The 17,720-nt window shown below is 58.8% G+C and overlaps 1 protein-coding gene across 4 annotated transcripts in view; it reads left to right on the top strand.

The window, feature by feature from the left end:
* LOC119107646 (calpain-B) overlaps positions 1 to 17,720 on the top strand; it is a 47,301-nt gene that overhangs the window by 22,305 nt on the left and 7,276 nt on the right. For all 4 annotated transcript variants that reach the window (XM_037231161.1, XM_037231169.1, XM_037231176.1 and 1 more), the window contains 10 exons: positions 6,961 to 7,137; positions 7,949 to 8,018; positions 8,570 to 8,687; positions 9,636 to 9,770; positions 12,322 to 12,490; positions 12,822 to 13,003; positions 13,972 to 14,083; positions 14,264 to 14,402; positions 15,470 to 15,633; positions 16,070 to 16,330. In XM_037231161.1, the coding sequence (XP_037087056.1) occupies positions 6,961 to 7,137; positions 7,949 to 8,018; positions 8,570 to 8,687; positions 9,636 to 9,770; positions 12,322 to 12,490; positions 12,822 to 13,003; positions 13,972 to 14,083; positions 14,264 to 14,402; positions 15,470 to 15,633; positions 16,070 to 16,330 (1,527 nt within the window). The remainder of the gene's footprint in view (positions 1 to 6,960; positions 7,138 to 7,948; positions 8,019 to 8,569; positions 8,688 to 9,635; positions 9,771 to 12,321; positions 12,491 to 12,821; positions 13,004 to 13,971; positions 14,084 to 14,263; positions 14,403 to 15,469; positions 15,634 to 16,069; positions 16,331 to 17,720) is intronic.

Here is a 17,720-nt window from a genome sequence, read left to right as displayed (position 1 = left end):
CCGTGTCAGCGGCAGCGGCGCCGTTGGAGACGGAGCTCGCCGAGTCCGGCCGGCGTGCGGTTCCTCCCCCGGCAACAGTGACCCCCTGTCGCCGGGCGCCTCTCCCGCCGCATGAAAATCGATACGGGCCAACTGGGCCAACTGGGTGGAGCCGCTCACCGGTCGAGCGCAACAGACGCCGGAAGCGAGCTCGCACTGGCGCGCGCCTGTTCTACGTGGCAGCGGCGCCGCCCCGAGCGTGGCCTTCTCGGCCGGCGGGCGAGGTCCCCGTGGGACGGCGGTGTGCGCCGGCCGCGCGCTGCATCCTCCCGCCCAGGCCGTCCGCGGACGGCGGCGGTGGGCCGCTCCCGTGACTCCGCCGCCGGCGGATCGAGTGGGACCCGTCACAGCTGGTGATCCGCCACAATGCGTCTGAAGGCTCAGATCAATCCGACCTTTCGCGTGAGTAGCTGTCAAGCGTCACGTAGTGCTGACGCTCTGAGCGGCGACATGGATTTCCGCTGCGACTCTGCACTTTGGATTGTTTGCGTAGCGTTCGGTTTGAGGTCTGCATGTGAAAATCGCAATGCGAAGTTAACGCTCTTAACGCGCTTGGCATCTTACGTGCGTGGTATTCCTGTTAGGACCACAAGTAACTTGCATTTTCGAAGCAAATGGAGCGATTTGATATCTACGGGTCGCTCCAGTCTCCATCTCGGTTGTGATTCAATTATTCGGGCTTGACTGAGGTCTCGATCACTTGATCTCGGTCGTTGTTATCCTGCACGACGTTGCCGTTGACCTACGGAAGCACCTTTCAGCTAGAGAAAGCTAGGCGCAGCAATGCACCTGGCACATCCCCACCCATATGCTTTCCTGCTGTCGTGCAGAGTCATATTACATCAAGCTTCTCATTCAGAGCGATCTCCGTTCCACGCGCCACGGGACCGCGCCTGTTAACCGTGGCGTTCGTCTTAGCGCCAGGCCGTGCAGCGCTGGCGTCTGATCGAGCGATACAATGCTTGGCAACTGGGAACTCTGTGTTGCGAGGTCAGACTTGTTTCCAGGATTTCGCCAAGCGCGGTGGGAGATGTGTCTGAAGTCTTCATTAGGGATCGTCCACCATTGTTGTATTTCAATTTATCAGGCGACGCATCCACAAAAGCAAATTTGGGCACCCGTCGAGCAGCCCAGGGTCCACAATTCCTCAAGGGGAGGGCGATCGCCCTTTTCGTCCCCACTCCTTGGCCACGTTCTCGTGCGAGGTGGGGAAATGTGAACAAGTTCGCCATTTTCGTTTGCGTACCAGTGGCCACAAGTGTGTAGTTGATTTTTGTTGTCGCACTCGTCTGGCGTTCAAGAAAGGTTGCACCCCAAACATCATCCGCCACTGGACATTCCTTTCAGCCACCGATGCATCTGTTTCGTTTGCTCTCAACCGTCCTACGAGTAGCTCTTCGCACGCACAGCTCCCAAACGTCCTCAGCGGACTCGGGGTGCGTATTCTAGGTGTGCGTGATGCCGATTTGATCTGATGCCGATCGTGGTGGCACAGGAAATTCGGCCTCCGACATTTTCCTGCCTGGTTTCCTGAGCCGTATGCTTTTAGAGTTTGTATCAGTATCGCTGGCATCAGTGATGATAAAATAACAGGCCCGAGCTGCGTGTTGGGACGCAGTAGTTCCCTTCGACGCTTGGGGAATATGACTCGGAAGTTTTATGTCAAACGTTTATTACCCACATTTCATTTTATTCGAGCCCTTCCATTGATCACATTTTGGGTTGATTAGATGCGGAGTCGCCAGCGCCGGGTCCCTCCGTTCGATGCGGGCCGTCGGCTTGCCCGCCGTTCGCCAACAAGGCTTGTTAGGGGTTCAAAGAGGTGCCTTGCTGTTGCGTCGAGAGGCAAAATAAATTTTATTAATACTCACATTGGCTCAGCTCCGCACTATTCACTTGTCCTCAATATGTACAAAAAAGGGTGAATTATCCTCAATGATATCTCTTTGTCGCCGCACTTTGAACCATTTTTAGCTAAAAAGAACATATGAGTTAGGATTCAATCAGCTATTTCCCGGAAGTAATTTAATGATGCTGTCTATGCTTTGTCACAGTGCGTGGAACAATAAAGACTGTCTGACCTTCGAAGCCGCTGACATTGTTTTGCGTTCACCGGCGTCCAGGTCATCAAGAATGTGTCCGCTAGCTGGTTTCCGGCCGCCATGGCCACCGCGGCGAGGGAAGTGGGTGTGTGTGCGAGTGCGAGTGCGTGTGCGTTGTCAGGGGGTCCTCGCCACCGCTCGCCGCACGTGTAACCACTCTGTGGTCTGCTGCTGTGCTCCTGTCCGCTCTACCTCTGATGGATGTCGCGTGCGGCGTCCGCGGCGTCCGCTGCGGCAGACGGCCAGCTAATACTGTAATGGCGGTGTCTGCCGCGGTCGGCGGCTTGGCGGCTGTAGCGGGGGAGTCGGCGTGTTCAAGGACCTGCACAAAGCGTGACCGCCGCAGCGCTCACGGATAGGTGTCGTGTCCGCGCCCCAGCGAAGGGCCCGCTCTGGAAGCTAGTGCTGTAGCAGCGCTGTTGAGACGTAAAACCGCAGTGGCGCAGCTGCACCTGTGAAGCATCTGCCGTTCGAGGATCGGAAGCTCGATCTTCTGCTTGAGAGGTGTCCAGTTCACAGTTGGCTGGTGCAGGGCGCAGCCGATTGGTCTGGTGTATTGCGCACCGTCCGGTGGGTTTGGGAGCACTGGCCGGAACTGAGCGCTGGCTTCTCTCCTGTCTGGAATGCCAGGCAGTTTAAACAAATCCCGCAGCCGTCCCCGTTCAATGGTTAACGTTGGACTACAGGCACGCTGTCCGTCCATTATGCCTCATTGTGTCGGGTCGGGGGAGCTAAATCTGTAATGATTTTTGGGCTGCGGTGGCACGGCGCTGACGCTGGGTGCACCAGCTGTCTGAGTGCTTGTGGAAGTTTGACAGTTTGGCTGGTGTTGTGACTGGTGGGGCAGTCTGACCTTGATGCCGTCACGTGGTATTGGGCGAGGTCAAACGATCGTCAGCCGGCCAGGCAGTCATGACATAGCTCTCCACGCGTTGTCAGATCGGCCGCCTGTCTGGACCGCAAAACAGCCTGAGGCACGTGCCCCAGCTGTCTCGGCGTGGGTTTGTCTGGCGGCTATCCGGTCAGCCAGACATCAGTGGCCCAGCAGTCTCCGCGTGGTCCTGTCTGGCGGCTGTGCGGCCAGCCAGACATCAGTGACCCAGCTGTATCCGCGTGGTCTTGCCTGGCCAGCTGTCTGCCGCCCCTGGCGTAGGTTGACCGCCGGCCGGGGTCGGGGCGTGTCAGGCCGTTATCTGGCCAGCGCCGCGATACAGATAGTGGCGCGGCCGGCCGAGCCGACTCAGCTGGCGGCGCAGTGGTGCGGCGAGCTGCGCGGCGGAGGGGAGCGGGAGGACACCACCTGCGCCAGCCGGTGGGGCCGGATCATCTCCGCTCTGGGCCGGGCTACACGTGCCCACGCTGGACCGCACTTGTCAGCAGACGTCCAGCTGAAGTGCTGAGTGCTGACGCGCCGTCCCCTCGCGGATCGCGCCGACTGCGCCAGCTGCGGCGGCGCCTCAGTCCGTCACGTGAGCATGGCAGAGCCCGATCCGCGCAGCCGGCCGGCCGCCGCCCGACCGCGTCTGTTCCGCGAGACCCTGGCGGTGGTCGGCCGAACCCGAGACCAGGACCGTGGCCGGGACCAGGACCAGGACCAAGACCAAGACCGTGACCAGGACCAGGCTGTGGACCAGGACCAGGAACAGGCTGCGGACCTGGGCGGGGAGAGTCGGCAGGGGTCCGCGCCTGGAGAGGCGGGGCACGTGACCGGCGAGCGCCAGCTGGGCGTGGTCAGCGTGCCGCTGCAGCGTGTGCCCCGGCCCTGGAGCCGTCGGCGGGCCGGCGCCAGCCTCGAGCACCTGATCACCAAGTTCAGCGGAGCGCCGGAGCCGCGGCCGGCGCCGCCTGCCTGGTCCGAGCTGGCCCGGGAGGAGCTGGCGCCGGAGCAGGTCTGGCGAGCCCGGGAGGAGCCGGCGACGGAGCAACAGAGTCGCTCTGCCTCCGCTGCTGGGACCCGCCGACGGTCGGCAGAGGATGGGCCACGCAAATGTTCAATGGAGGATCGCCCGCATTCGACAGAGAGTCGGCTGTCCTCAGTGAAGACTTATGTGCCTCCGGCAGAGGCTCGTCCCCGTCCGTCGGAGGCTCGTCTCCGCCCGGTAACGGCCTATCTCCCTCCAGTGGAGGCTCGGCTCCCTCCAGCGGAGCCTCGTCCCCCTACAGACAAGGCTGGTGACCTTTTGTCTGAGTCTGCGGGAGGGGAGTGCCGCCGTTGGCCGTCGAGGCGCCGCCTCCCTCTGGCGGAGCGGCCTGCGGTGGCGCCCACCGGCCGCGCCGAGCGGGCGCGGATGGATCGGACCGCCGCCGCCGGGGGAGACCGGGGCCGGCGGCCGCCACGCGCCGCCACAGTCGACCGCGCTGTCCCGGTGGGTGCATCTTCGCGGCGCTGCTTATCCAAGGACTTCAAAACAACCGAGACCTTGAGACCGAGGTCGGGTTTCTCCTCTGATTAGGACCTTACAGTTATGTGGGAGGATAAACAGACGCTAAACTCGTCGGAGACCAGTCGGTCCCGCCAGTCTTTTCTGAGATTTCAGCGACATCGTTGGCTGAGCCAGTAGGTCGCATGGATCAACTGCGCCCTACAGAGATGAGCATTTCTAGGCGCTGGCATACGTGACACTGCTGGCGATGGTCCCACGTGAAGCGGGATGAATATCCCGCCCTCCAGATAACTTGAAGGTATTTTGGTACGTGACCTTGCATTAAAGGATGTCCTAAAAACCATCAGTTTCGTCTCAATTAGCGAATGACCTCTGTCGCCCCTTTGAATGGCCTCCCTCGCCTCTTGTTAGAGACCAATTATAATGGACCATGGCCTTCGCTGTGACGTAGCGAAGCCTTGTGTTAACTGCGAGGTTCAAATGCCCACGTACTGTAACTTGCTCCAGACCAGTGAACTGAACGGAAGAGCAACAGGTTCCATTCTGGCGCCTGGTCACGACCATCAGCCAGCCCGTCGCGTTTCTGCACACCGACATTTTTAGATCCCACGCAGATATTTCCTGTGCCAGGTGTTCAAAGCTGCTACAAATGCGCCATTGTCTGCATTTGGTTCCTGGGTCGTTATCTGAGGGGCAGCTGCAGTTGTGATGAAGCCAGGTTGTGTTCGTGGTTCGACTGGTCATGGCCGTTTGGCGCAGGGTTAAGGGTGGGATGCCAAAAGTGGTCGCGATCACTGTGTGCGTAATAAGGCGCAAGCCAGTAGAGCCCGCTGCTTTATGAACCCTTTCGGAGGTGGGAGCGGTGAGCTGATGGTTTGGTGTCCGCGCACAGATTCGCAACAACAAACAGCGTAACTTGAAAATTCCGCTGCCTGTTTGTCTGGCCTGGCCTGGCATAAATGGTCGACGAAATCGATGAATTTCCAATCATTCTCAGTTCTGGTGAGGACGGCCACAGGGTTGGGAAATACGCAAACATTTATGTTGGATATTGGGCACCACGGTCTGTGCTGGACGCCCGTCTTGTTTGCATGGCGCAATCTGTCCCGGTATAGGTCACGCTAGTGCTCGGGATTGGTTTGGGAAAAGGAGGCGTTACCCGCTTTCCGGTTGACCGCGGGAGCACTGATGGCGCGGACATGTTCGGGGTGTGTCACTCAGTTGGAGCCGGCACATTGGCCTAGCCTTGCAAGTGGTTGCACGTCTTCAGATTTACTATTGGATTGCTGTGATCGGACCTAGGTCCCAAAAAGGCTCCAGAACAGGCAGACCCATGTTTGGCGCTCGGTGCTGCGCAGGGGCCCGCGCCACCCACCCACACATTCACCGCTACGTTTGGCTATGTTTTCCTCGTCATTAGATGTTATCAGGTAACGATGATGTGTGGTTGCAGAGATGCGGCCCTCTCCCTGACCTGCATTCAGCTTTTATTGCGATTTAAAGACTAGGTTTCCCATGTTTATGAAATAAGGCAGTGGAATTGTAAAAATGTTGCAAGTCTGCAGGAATGTGCCGCCTGGTCTAGCACGTTGTATTTAGATGTCTTCAAAATACTGAATTAGATCGTAGGAAGTATTATCCTACCTGTTGCTAAAATTTCACGGCAGTGCGATCTGCGGCTACAAAGGTAATCCCGTCGAGAGCGTTACTGACCGAACCAGCTAGTTGAATCCACACAATTGCTGATTAATTCACGCTATCGAGGCCCGTTTTCATATATTTTTGAATGTATCTGCGTTGCTTTTGTGGAGGCATGGGTGGCGTGCGATTCCAACGTCGCAGCGTCGGAGCCGCTGTGCCGTGCTGGCGCTGTCCCCCCGCTCTGAGGCCCGTCGCGCTGCGTATGCTGCACGGCCAGACCCGTATTTTTGCGGCCGTTCTCGCGCTACGACGCACTGAGCTCATTGCCGGGCGTTAGAGCTTTCGGACCTTGCACAATACGGGCGAGATCGTGATCACCGCCTGACTCCTGTGCAGCAGCCAAATGATCGTGCCGGCAGACCAGGCTCGATGCTTTCAGGAGCAATACATATCGTTATATTTCGTGTATGAAGGGTGGTCTTAGAATAGAAGCAAAGGTGACATGGAAATTGGCCTAAACGCCCAGTGAAGTCCAAAGGATGAAAACGTTTACAATAAGTTTAGAATAGGCCAGATAGTATAATAGGTAAAACTGACACAGTAAGCTACTATGGTGGGTATTGCGCCCTAGTGCACGTGGTGATCTAAGAGTATCCAACATGCAACGACGTAGGTACTTGAGAGTAGCGGGTTATGTTACTTCGTAGTGTATCAAGTATGGTAATCGATATTGACCTGATTTTTCACATGTTTGACCCCGTGACCCCGTGTGACCCTGCGCGTCCCTGCGGCAGATGAACGAGCGCGGCTCCGGTCTGCGGCCGCGCGGCACCGTGCAGGACTTTGACAAGCTGCGCAGCGAGGCGCTCCGCTCCGGCCAGATGTTCGAGGACCCCGAGTTCACCGCCGAGGACTGCTCCATCTTCTTCTCCCGCTCGCCGCCGCGCCCCTTCGACTGGCTCAGGCCCAGCGTGAGTGCGCCGCCACGTAACGGCCGTGTCGCGGGCCCGTCACGGTCTTGGTACTGTCCTATCGCGGCGTTGTATCACTCCCGTCACGGTCTCGGTACTGTCCTATCGCGGCGTTGTATCACTCCCGTCACGGTCTCGGTACTGTCTTATCGCGGCGTTGTATCACTCCCGTCACGGTCTCGGTACTGTCCTATCGCGGCGTTGTATCACTCCCGTCACGGTCTCGGTACTGTCTTATCGCGGCTTTGTATCACTCCCGTCACGGTCTCGGTACTGTCTGATCGCGGCGTTGTATCACTCCCGTCACGGTCTCGGTACTGTCTTATCGCGGCTTTGTATCACTCCCGTCACGGTCTCGGTACTGTCTGATCGCGGCGTTGTATCACTCCCGTCACGGTCTCGGTACTGTCTTATCGCGGCGTTGTATCACTCCCGTCACGGTCTCGGTGCCATCTGGTCGCGGCGTTGTATCACTCCCGTCACGGTCTCGGTGCCATCTGGTCGCGGTGTTGTATCACTCCCGTCACGGTCTCGGTGACGTCTGATCGCCGTCACGGTTGTTTCAAGGTCATGGGTTAGAAGAAGATGCCGCTGCAGATTAGACAGATCGGTCCGCTGATTGGTTAAGTTAGAGGCTCGTCTCGCTGACCTTGTCATGTGCTGTTTTGCTGGAACAGGTTTACGTTCCCAGCGTGATCGCTGTTAAGCGAAGCAAAATTACTTGGACAAAAATTATCCAACGATTTTATTTATGTGAGACTGGCGTTAGACGGCTATTTGACGCGCCTGACGTCCGTGCCTTTCCCAACAGGAAATAGTGCGCAGCCCCCAGTTCATCTCCAAGGATGCGTCCCGCTTCGATGTGCAGCAGGGAGAGCTGGGTACGTCGCCACAGTTGCTGTGATGATTAAAACATATGACCACCGCAGTCGGCGCGCCCCTAAACTCCAATAAACAACAACAACAAATTGTAGCCATTTTGAGACGCATTTAGCAGAAATAATGTTAATCGCCAAGCGGTTCACGCAGTGCGGGGTCTTATGGGTTCAATTCAAGTTTTGGGTGGGCCTTATTATTGTGAAAGGCTATTATTCATGGTTTGGTTTGTGCTTGGAAGCCAGCTGCCACGCCCTCGGTCCATTGACGGTACCAGCCCGGACCCGGGTCCGGATCCGGATCCCTGTCCCTGGTTTGGGAGCTGCTCCCGGGACGTAACATCGGTCTGGGATCATGTCCAGCTTGGAGCCTGCCCCCACGTCCGTGCTGGCTTGGCGTGACGGTGTGACCTCGCCGCGTGACCTGACCTGACCGGCGTGTCGGGTCTGCGTGTTCTCCGGTTCACCGGCCGCTGAGCCTGCCCCCACGTCCGTGCTGGCTTGGCGTGACGGTGTGACCTCGCCGCGTGACCTGACCTGACCGGCGTCGACCTCAGGCGACTGCTGGCTGCTGGCGGCTGTGGCCAACCTGACCCTCAACGGCGACCTATTCGCCCAGATCGTCCCGGACAACCAGAGCTTCGACGACCAGTACGCCGGCATCTTCCACTTCCGGTAGGTGGTGACGACCTCGGACGGCTGCCGCTGGCGAGGCGATGCCGTTGGTCCAGGACTGGCGCGGGCGATATTACAATATGAACGCCGTGCGATGTGTTGCTCCACGTCGCGCCCACACCGGCTCGTCACCGTCGTTTGGCGTAGTGCGTTTTATTCGGGCCGGCACGCTGCATGTCGGAGTAATGTGACATAACTGTTGTGTCCTACTGAAGCGTTGATTGGTAAGTATGCCGATGTGGTTATTTTACGTCAGTTTTGTGGTTTGTTTTGGTCGCTAGTCACGAGTTCTCCAATCTGATGTTGTAATTGTTATCGTCTGTTTCTCTTGAGACCGTCTGCTTTACATCAGCTTGCCTGTAAAACAACCTACGCATTCTCCTCCAACGGCCTGTCAGTTTTTGTTTAGCTCCGCGTCGGCTGTGAAGAGGTCGTGATGGCCTGCGAACGTCCTTCAGTGTGTATTATGTAGTTCTTTCGTCTTTGTGGAAGTGGAGCTCGACTGAAATAGAAGGATTATTATTCGGCGCTTGACGTATTCAGGTTGATTTAAGTGATAAACTCGTAGATAGTAGTTATGTAGCTGTTGTGTCCCCGTCCGCTGTCGGATTCTGGCAGTACAGCTGCTGGTTGAAGATGGCCACTGCGTACCGCTCCCTTTGCCGCCGGTCGCCATGTTCTGCCAGTACGGCCACTGGGTGAAGATGGCCACTGTGTGACACTCCCTTTGCCACCGGTCGCCATGTTCTGCCAGTACGGCCACTGGGTGAAGATGGCCACTGTGTGACGCTCCCTTTGCCGCCGGTCGCCATGTTCTGCCAGTACGGCCACTGGGTGAAGATGGCCACTGTGTGACGCTCCATTTGCCACCGGTCGCCATGTTCTGCCAGTACGGCCACTGGGTGAAGATGGCCACTGTGTGACGCCTCCTTTGCCACCGGTCGCCAGGTTCTGGCAATACGGCCGCTGGGTGGACGTGGTCGTCGATGACCGGCTACCCACCTACAATGGCCAGCTGGTGTTCATGCACTCCGAGGACAACAACGAGTTCTGGTCGGCCCTGCTCGAGAAGGCCTATGCCAAGTGAGGACTGGTCAAATGACCGACATGTTCGTGGATTGTTTTCATATTAAGACGTGCTCGTGTGGACAAACTGTTGGCAAATGCTAGCCGTTAAATTTGCTGTGAGAGCTGGCGTTTCATATTAGAGTGAAGATATGCTCAGTCGAGTATGCTCTGCTCTGAATCCGACATTGTTGCTTTGAACGAGGTGAGTTTGACATTGACCGATCTCTAGCGTTAAGAAAGCGGTCACACAGTTTCGAAATGTGTATTTTAATTAGCGTTTACCTCAAATGAGAACAGCTGAGATACCAGAAAATGTTCACATATCTGCTGCGCTCAATGCCAAACCATGCGAGACTGCAAGGTCAGAAGGTCTCAAAGAAGGCTAACTTAAGTGTGGAATTATTCCATGCTGCAATGCAATTTCAACAGTGAATACATTGCCATTGTCGGCACGAGGTACGGTCTGACGTCACCGATAACCACACAGTGTCGCGGGCATAAGGTCCAAAGGCCGCTCAGTGCAACGGACTTCAGGTCCAAAGGCCGCTCAGTGCAACGGACTTCAGGTCCAAAGGCCGCTCAGTGCAACGGACTTCAGGTCCAAAGGCCGCTCAGTGCAACGGACTTAAGGTCCAAAGGCCGCTCAGTGCAACGGACTTAAGGTCCAAAGGCCGCTCAGTGCAACGGACTTAAGGTCCAAAGGCCGCTCAGTGCAACGGGCTTAGGGTCCAAAGTCTCAGTCACGGTCACTGTGATCACAGGGAAAACTGCACAGGTATGTCCACATCATCAGATAACCGTGGCAGTTAGTTTTCGTAAACGCGAAGCGATGAACGTTTGATGTTCGTTATTGTGTGTCTCGCCGATATTTACTGCGGTTGATTTGTGGTGGTGCTACTGTGGAACACCTGGGGCAGAATATTTTGTGTCTTGACATCATCGGACAGGTACAATCCAATGTATTGCGTGCTATAGAAAAGCAGCGTCCCGGCTGGGCCGCTCCCCCTCTCTACCCAAGTTTTTCTGGCTGATCCGTCCAAAAAAGTCAGTAAAAATAGCAGCCGGAGACACTTGTGTTGCTGAAAATGGCTCGTGATCTTCGCCCGCCTCCACCCCTCCCCTCACATGTGTTCCGTTGGACAGATGCGCAGCTCCAGGTTTTTTACATGCTCCGTCCACATCATCTGGGACCGCAAAATGGGTTCGATTTATTATAATGCTCTAACTTCTTGGACCTATTTGGCTTCCTAAAAAATATAGACGAAAATACAGTCTGTAGCACTATAATTTCAATAAGATATTGTTTGACGCAAGGCCTTCCACGACTGTATGCGCACTCATTCAGCTGTCTTTAGTGATCTCTCTCGCCCAAAATTATTGAAAGCGGGCAAACGTGTCCGTGCTGTGGTCCATGCTGTCGGCTGCGACGCTGTGCCAGACCAGCAACACTGCACGGGGCTTGGTACTGCGCTCCCAGTGGCTGATGTCTGCCATAACAGAGGCTGAACCCTGACGTAAACCTGTAGCAGACTTTTTCAGATTCCAAGCGGTGTGTTGGCGCCGTTGGCCGTAGCCCCGGTGCCGCTGACAGAGCTGGTCCCCCGAACCCATGCTGTCTGCCCTCCGTCCCGTTGGTGCCGTCGCCTCCAGCCCCGGTGCCGCTGACAGAGCTGGTCCCCTGAACCATGCTGTCTGCCCTCCGTCCCGTTGGTGCCGTCGCCTCCAGCCCCGGTGCCGCTGACAGAGCTGGTCCCCCGAACCCATGCTGTCTGCCCTCCGTCCCGTTGGTGCCGTCGGCCCCCGGCCCCGGTGACACTGACAGAGCTGGTCCCCTGAGCCCCATGCTGTCTGCCCTCCGTCCCGTTGGTGCCGTCGGCCCCCGGCCCTGGTGCCGCTGGCATAGCTGGTTCCCTGAGCCCCATGCTGTCTGCCCTCCGTCCCGTTGGTGCTGTCGCCTCCAGCCCCGGTGCCGCTGACAGAGCTGGTCCCCTGAGCCCCATGCTGTCTGCCCTCCGTCCCGTTGGTGCCGTCGGCCCCCGGCCCCGGTGCCGCTGACAGCTGGTCCCCTGAACCATGCTGTCTGCCCTCCGTCCCGTTGGTGCCGTCGGCCCCCGGCCCCGGTGCCGCTGACAGAGCTGGTCCCCTGAGCCCCATGCTGTCTGCCCTCCGGTCTGTTGGTGCCGTCGGCCCCCGGCCCCGGTGCCGCTGACATAGCTGGTCCCCTGAGCCCCATGCTGTCTGCCCTCCGTCCCGTTGGTGCCGTCGCCTCCAGCCCCGGTGCCGCTGACATAGCTGGTCCCCTGAACCCCATGCTGTCTGCCCTCCGTGCCGTTGGTGCCGTCGGCCCCCGGCCCCGGTGCCGCTGACAGAGCTGGTCCCCTGAACCCCATGCTGTCTGCCCTCCGTCCCGTTGGTGCCGTCGGCCCCCGGCCCCGGTGACACTGACAGAGCTGGTCCCCTGAGCCCCATGCTGTCTGCTCTCCGGTCTGTTGGTGTCGTCGGCCCCCGGCCCCGGTGCCGCTGACAGAGCTGGTCCCCTGAACCATGCTGTCGTCTCTCCGGCTAGGCTGCACGGCTCCTACGAGGCGCTGAAGGGCGGCACCACGTGCGAGGCCATGGAGGACTTCAGCGGCGGCGTCACCGAGATGTACGACATCGACAAGGCGCCTGACAACCTGTTCCAGATCCTGCAGAAGGCCGACGAGAGAAAGTCGCTGATGGGCTGCTCCATCGAGGTGGGCACGGACCAGCGACTGACGAGGGACTCCATTTGATTGTCTGGAGACCAACCGTGAACTTTTGCAGAGTGGAAACGGGGCAACACTGATGATATTGGGCTTGACTTGTCTTCTTAATACATTTCATTGCACTGCACGACGCATGCATGTGGATGGAGCGTCTGAAATTTATCGGTAATAATTGACATTTATCGGTTATAAGTCGGCGATCCGGTCGTATGCACACGCATCTGTGCACGGCTCGCGATCCGGTCGTATGCACACGCATCTGTGCACGGCTCACGGTGCGGGCGCTGCGGCCTGTGACGGTCTGACGCCGCCTCCGCAGCCGGACCCGAACGTGCTGGAGGCCGAGCTGCCGAACGGCCTGATCCGCGGCCACGCCTACTCCATCACCAAGGTGTGCCTGGCCGACATCGAGACGCCGCGTGTCAGCGGCCAGATCCCCATGATCCGCATCCGCAACCCGTGGGGCAACGAGGCCGAGTGGAAGGGCGCCTTCTCCGACTCGTGAGTAATCACAGCAGCGGGAGCCGGAGCCGGCCTGGCCGTGCCCGCCTGGTGACGCTGGTGCATTGGCGTCGCCATTCGCTCCGTTATTGTGGCGCGAATTGGCCCGACTCAGCCGAACCGGTAAACACTGTTACCAGTCGCTTTCATTTTTACGGGGCGTTATAAGCTGATACAATCCCGTCAGTCTTGTTACGATTTAAGCAAGTTGTCATGATCGCTAGATATAAAGCATCCAAATGAATTATTTGTTGTGCCTTAAGGATCAACTTGACTGATTTTCTTTAGTATCAATTATTTTTTCTTTATTATCAATTATTGTCTGTCAAGGACAGGAGTGGAGATTGCTGGTAACAGTTAGTGGGGCAAAGTCGCAAAACGGAAACTTTCAATGATAAATCCCAAAATTGAGAATGTTCCAATTAAGCTTGACGGACCGCTGTAACGCCTGCCATACCGCGCTCTCCGCCCATGATTGCAACATCTGAAAGAAACACTGCAGGGGACGAGGTGCAAATAATGGAAATGAATGCACATATCCCCGGAGCTTGCGGTGGAGTCGCACTGTTGTCCATTGTTCCTGTGAGTTATGGACTAAACATAGCGCACACTGTCTCGCGCGGCGCCGCAGCTGGTCGCGAACCAGCCCGTTGTGAGCAGCTGTGACCACGTGGCCGTGTCTGTGTGCGTCGGCGTCTCTCCGGAGTGGCAGTACATTCCCGAGGAGTCGCGGCAACAGATCGGCCATGTCTCGCGCGGCGCCGCAGCTGGTCGCGAACCAGCCCGTTGTGAGCAGCTGTGGCCACGTGGCCGTGTCTGTGTGCGTCGGCAGCTCTCCGGAGTGGCAGTACATTCCCGAGGAGTCGCGGCAACAGATCGGCCATGTCTCGCGCGGCGCCGCAGCTGGTCGCGAACCAGCCCGTTGTGAGCAGCTGTGACCACGTGGCCGTGTCTGTGTGCGTCGGCAGCTCTCCGGAGTGGCAGTACATTCCCGAGGAGTCGCGGCAGCAGATCGGGCTGACGTTCGACGCTGACGGAGAGTTCTGGATGACCTTCAAGGACTTCCTGGGCAACTTCCAGGCGAGTGTGCGCGCTGGGCGCTCGGAGCCGATGTATGCATGTGTGCAAGCTTGCTGTTGAATAACCCAGGGCGCCGACCATCACACGGAAAACGACATGGGTAACTTAGTTCAGCCCTGTCGCGGCTGCGTGAGATGAGATAAGATTGGCGTGCTGATGGCTCTGATCGGTCGCCCGCAGCGTCTGGAGGTGTGCAACCTGAGCCCCGACAGTCTGGAGGACGACGACGAGGAGATCAAGACCAAACGCTGGGAGATGTCCGTGTTCGAGGGCGCCTGGGTGCGCGGCGCCACCGCCGGCGGCTGCAGGAACTACATCAGTAAGGCTTGTGTAGGCCTGTATCCCGCTCCGTGTCCGCTGCTCTGTTTATACTGCTTTGCCCGTCGGCAGGTTCGCGTTATATTCTTTTGCTCATGTATCCTGGCGTGTTGGATTCGACTGGTATTCACACACCTCATTATTTCTGTTGAGAATGGTGCTTTACCGTCAAAACAGTCTGTTTTTCTGTTTTGCGTCCGTCTGTTGGGGCGAACTGAGACCGTCGGTTGCAGTCAGCGCTGTGCGCGTCCTCGGACGTGCAGACCTGCACCACGGTGACTGGCTCGCCGGGGCCGCCCCTCAGTGCCCCGCTGACCCGTCCCCTGGGGCCGTCGCTCGGTGCCCCGCTGACCCGTCCCCTGGGGCCGTCGCTCGGTGCCCCGCTGACCCGTCCCCTGGGGCCGTCGCTCGGTGCCCCGCTGACCCGTCCCCTGGGGCCGCCGCTCGGTGCCCCGCTGACCCGCGCTGGCCCGTCCCCGTGGGCCGCCGCTCGGTGCCTCGCTGACCCGCGCTGGCCCGTCCCCGGGGCCGCCGCGGGTCCCGCTGGACCCCGCGCCAGTCCCCTGGCGCTGCCGCCCGGGCCGCTGACCGCGCTGCCCGTCCCTGGGTCGTGCCCGTCCGCTGACCCGCTGGCCCTCCCCGGGGGCCGCCGCTCGGTGCCGCTGACCCCGCTGCCCGCCCCTGGGGCCGTCGCTCGGTGCCCCGCTGACCCGCGCTGGCCCGTCCCCGGGGGCCGCCGCTCGGTGCCCCGCTGACCTGCGCTGACCCGTCCCCGGGGGCCGCCGCTCGGTGCCCCGCTGACCCGCGCTGGCCCGTCCCCTGGGGCCGCCGCTTCGGTGCCCCCGCTGACCCCGCGCTGGCCGTCCCCCGGGGGCCCGTCTCCGTCGCCCCGCTGACCCGCGCTGGCCCGTCCCCTGGGGCCGCCGCTCGGTGCCCCGCTGACCCGCGCTGGCCCGTCCCCTGGGGCCGCCGCTCGGTGCCCCGCTGACCCGCGCTGACCCGTCCCCGGGGGCCGCCGCTCGGTGCCCCGCTGACCCGCGCTGACCCGTCGCCGGGGGGCCGCCGCAGGCACGTTCGCCTACAACCCGCAGTACATGGTCAACCTGACGGACCCGGACGAGGACGACGACGAGGATAAGTGTACCGTGATCGTGGCGCTGATGCAAAAGAACCGGCGCGCCCAGCGCAAGCTCGGCCTCGACTGCCTCACCGTCGGCTTCGCCATCTATCACGTGAGTCTCGGCGGCGTCGGCCGCCTCGCTGCGGTCTGGGGAGGGGCGTGCCGCGTGCAGAGAACGTCGTTAGGCGGAGGGAACTGTTGAATCCAGCTTAACTTTACTGCGCTGCGATTAAGAGATGTGTAGTGAAAGACCTTTGTGCAATCCTTTTAAAGTAATGCGTTTTAATGTATAGGGTCCACAGCGAGCGATTTTGAATAGCTTCCGATCTGTCCAAATGTTGTCTCACCCGCTGCAAATTGGCCAATATTATTTATTTGCCAATAAATATTTGCTATCAAGACACTCACGTTTTGACCTCCTGCAAAACTCCCAGTTACCTGTTCCGGGGTAACGACTTAAAGAGCAGCTTGCCGTGATCTCGTTCTGCGGCACCACCGGCGCAGACAGCCGGGCGTGTTGGCTGAGCTCCGCCTGGTGGCGCCACCAGGTGTCGGACCCAAGTGGCGCGCCCACGCCGCTCGACACCAGCTACTTCCGGTACAACTCGTCGGTGGCGCGCGCGCCGAGCTTCATCAACCTGCGCGAGGTGTCATGCCGCTTCAAGCTGCCGCCGGGCACCTACTGCATCGTGCCGAGCACGTTCGAGCCGAACGAGGAGGGCGAGTTCCTCATCCGCGTCTTCTCCGAGAAGAAGAACAACATGGAGGAGAACGACCAGGAGGTCGGCCCCGGCAAGGTGGACGACTCGGTGAGTGGCGGACGCCGGGCGACCGGCGGTGCCCGGGACGCTCTCGGTGAGTGGTGTGGGTCGGTCCGGTGACGGCGGCCGTCTCAGTCGACCCCAGCTGCCAGCGGCTGGGGTCGGTCCGGTGACGGCAGCCGTGTTAGTCAACCCCGGGTCGCTAGCGGCTGGGGTCGGTCCGGTGACGGCAGCCGTGTTAGTTGACCCCGGGTCGCTAGCGGCTGGGGTCGGTCCGGCCAGGCACCAGACGGCGCGTGCAGTCGGCCTAGGAGGGCGACTCCGGGGCGTGTATATGGCCGGGTTGGGCGCGGGCGCCGATACGGAGCACGCTGGACCGGCCGGGCTGCACACTGACACGGATGTGAGGTCACCACATCACTCCGTGTTTTCAGCTGATGTGAAGAGTCGCCAGCACCGGATGTACATAACTGACGCCTGCTGTGCTGTAGGCGCGTTTTCTTTGAAAGCTCAGTGTAGCTGTCTGTCTTCCGCTTCTTCCTTGAAAAAGGAGAACGCAGCCCGAGTTAAATCCTAAACGACGGACCTTGTACAGAAGTGCTAGGATTTTCATAGCTGCTCTCTGGAGGCTCAGTTTGGAGGGAACTCTGTCTATGTTTGGTGCGACATCATCCCTGGAATCGATCTCTTGAGATTGGCAGATTTTGCAGCTTCCAGTTGCCCAACTGCACATCCCAGTGTTTACAGCGGAATTCCAAGCGGCAGATATTGATGCGCCTGAAGAGCATGCCGATGTGATGACGTAGAGCATGGCAGCCTCCGCCGGCTTGTGCTCTAATTGGAGCAGTTTGTAAACAGGTTGTTTTCGCGCGGTGTGCGACCGTGATACCAGTCGTATTTTTCAGTTCCGTTTAGGCTTGATGAATGCACTCTCTATCGTGCCAATGGGTGTAAGACAAATGGCGTAAAGTTGGGGATAGATTTATGATTTTTAGTACCTACTCCCGGCACATAGGGAGTGTACTCCCCCGGCACATCTTCATCGATGATTCGGGATTTTTTATCGACAGGTTTATGGTTCGGTGCATTTTTGTCACCGATGTAATTCGCCTTGAAAATTCTTTCAGCAGTTTAAGATTGATCTCCGAAAATTGAAGCTAGATTGGAACGTTGTCCCGGGCGTCTGCAATATGAGAACGCAGTGATACGTTGCGTAAAATCGGACCGTACTAATCTCCATCTGCATGTTATGTGCTGGAGCGGCTGCCAGTGCCTGCCGCGCTGGACGTTTTCCGTCGCGTCGCACCAGTTTCCAAACTCACCCGGCTCTTGCACTGGTCATGTCACGCTGCACACCGTCCGTCACCTTCGGTGTGCCGCCTCACCGCCACTCACGGGCATCTCTGACGCCGATGTGCACTTCTTACTACCGTCACCA

The sequence above is a fragment of the Pollicipes pollicipes genome, unplaced genomic scaffold (genome assembly GCF_011947565.3).
Source record: "Pollicipes pollicipes isolate AB1234 unplaced genomic scaffold, Ppol_2.1 Scaffold_2555;HRSCAF=2994_pilon_pilon_pilon, whole genome shotgun sequence".
NCBI classification, from domain to species: Eukaryota; Metazoa; Arthropoda; class Thecostraca; order Pollicipedomorpha; family Pollicipedidae; genus Pollicipes; species Pollicipes pollicipes.
Note: the sequence above shows the minus strand (reverse complement) of the source record. Positions and strands in the feature narration are given on the sequence as shown.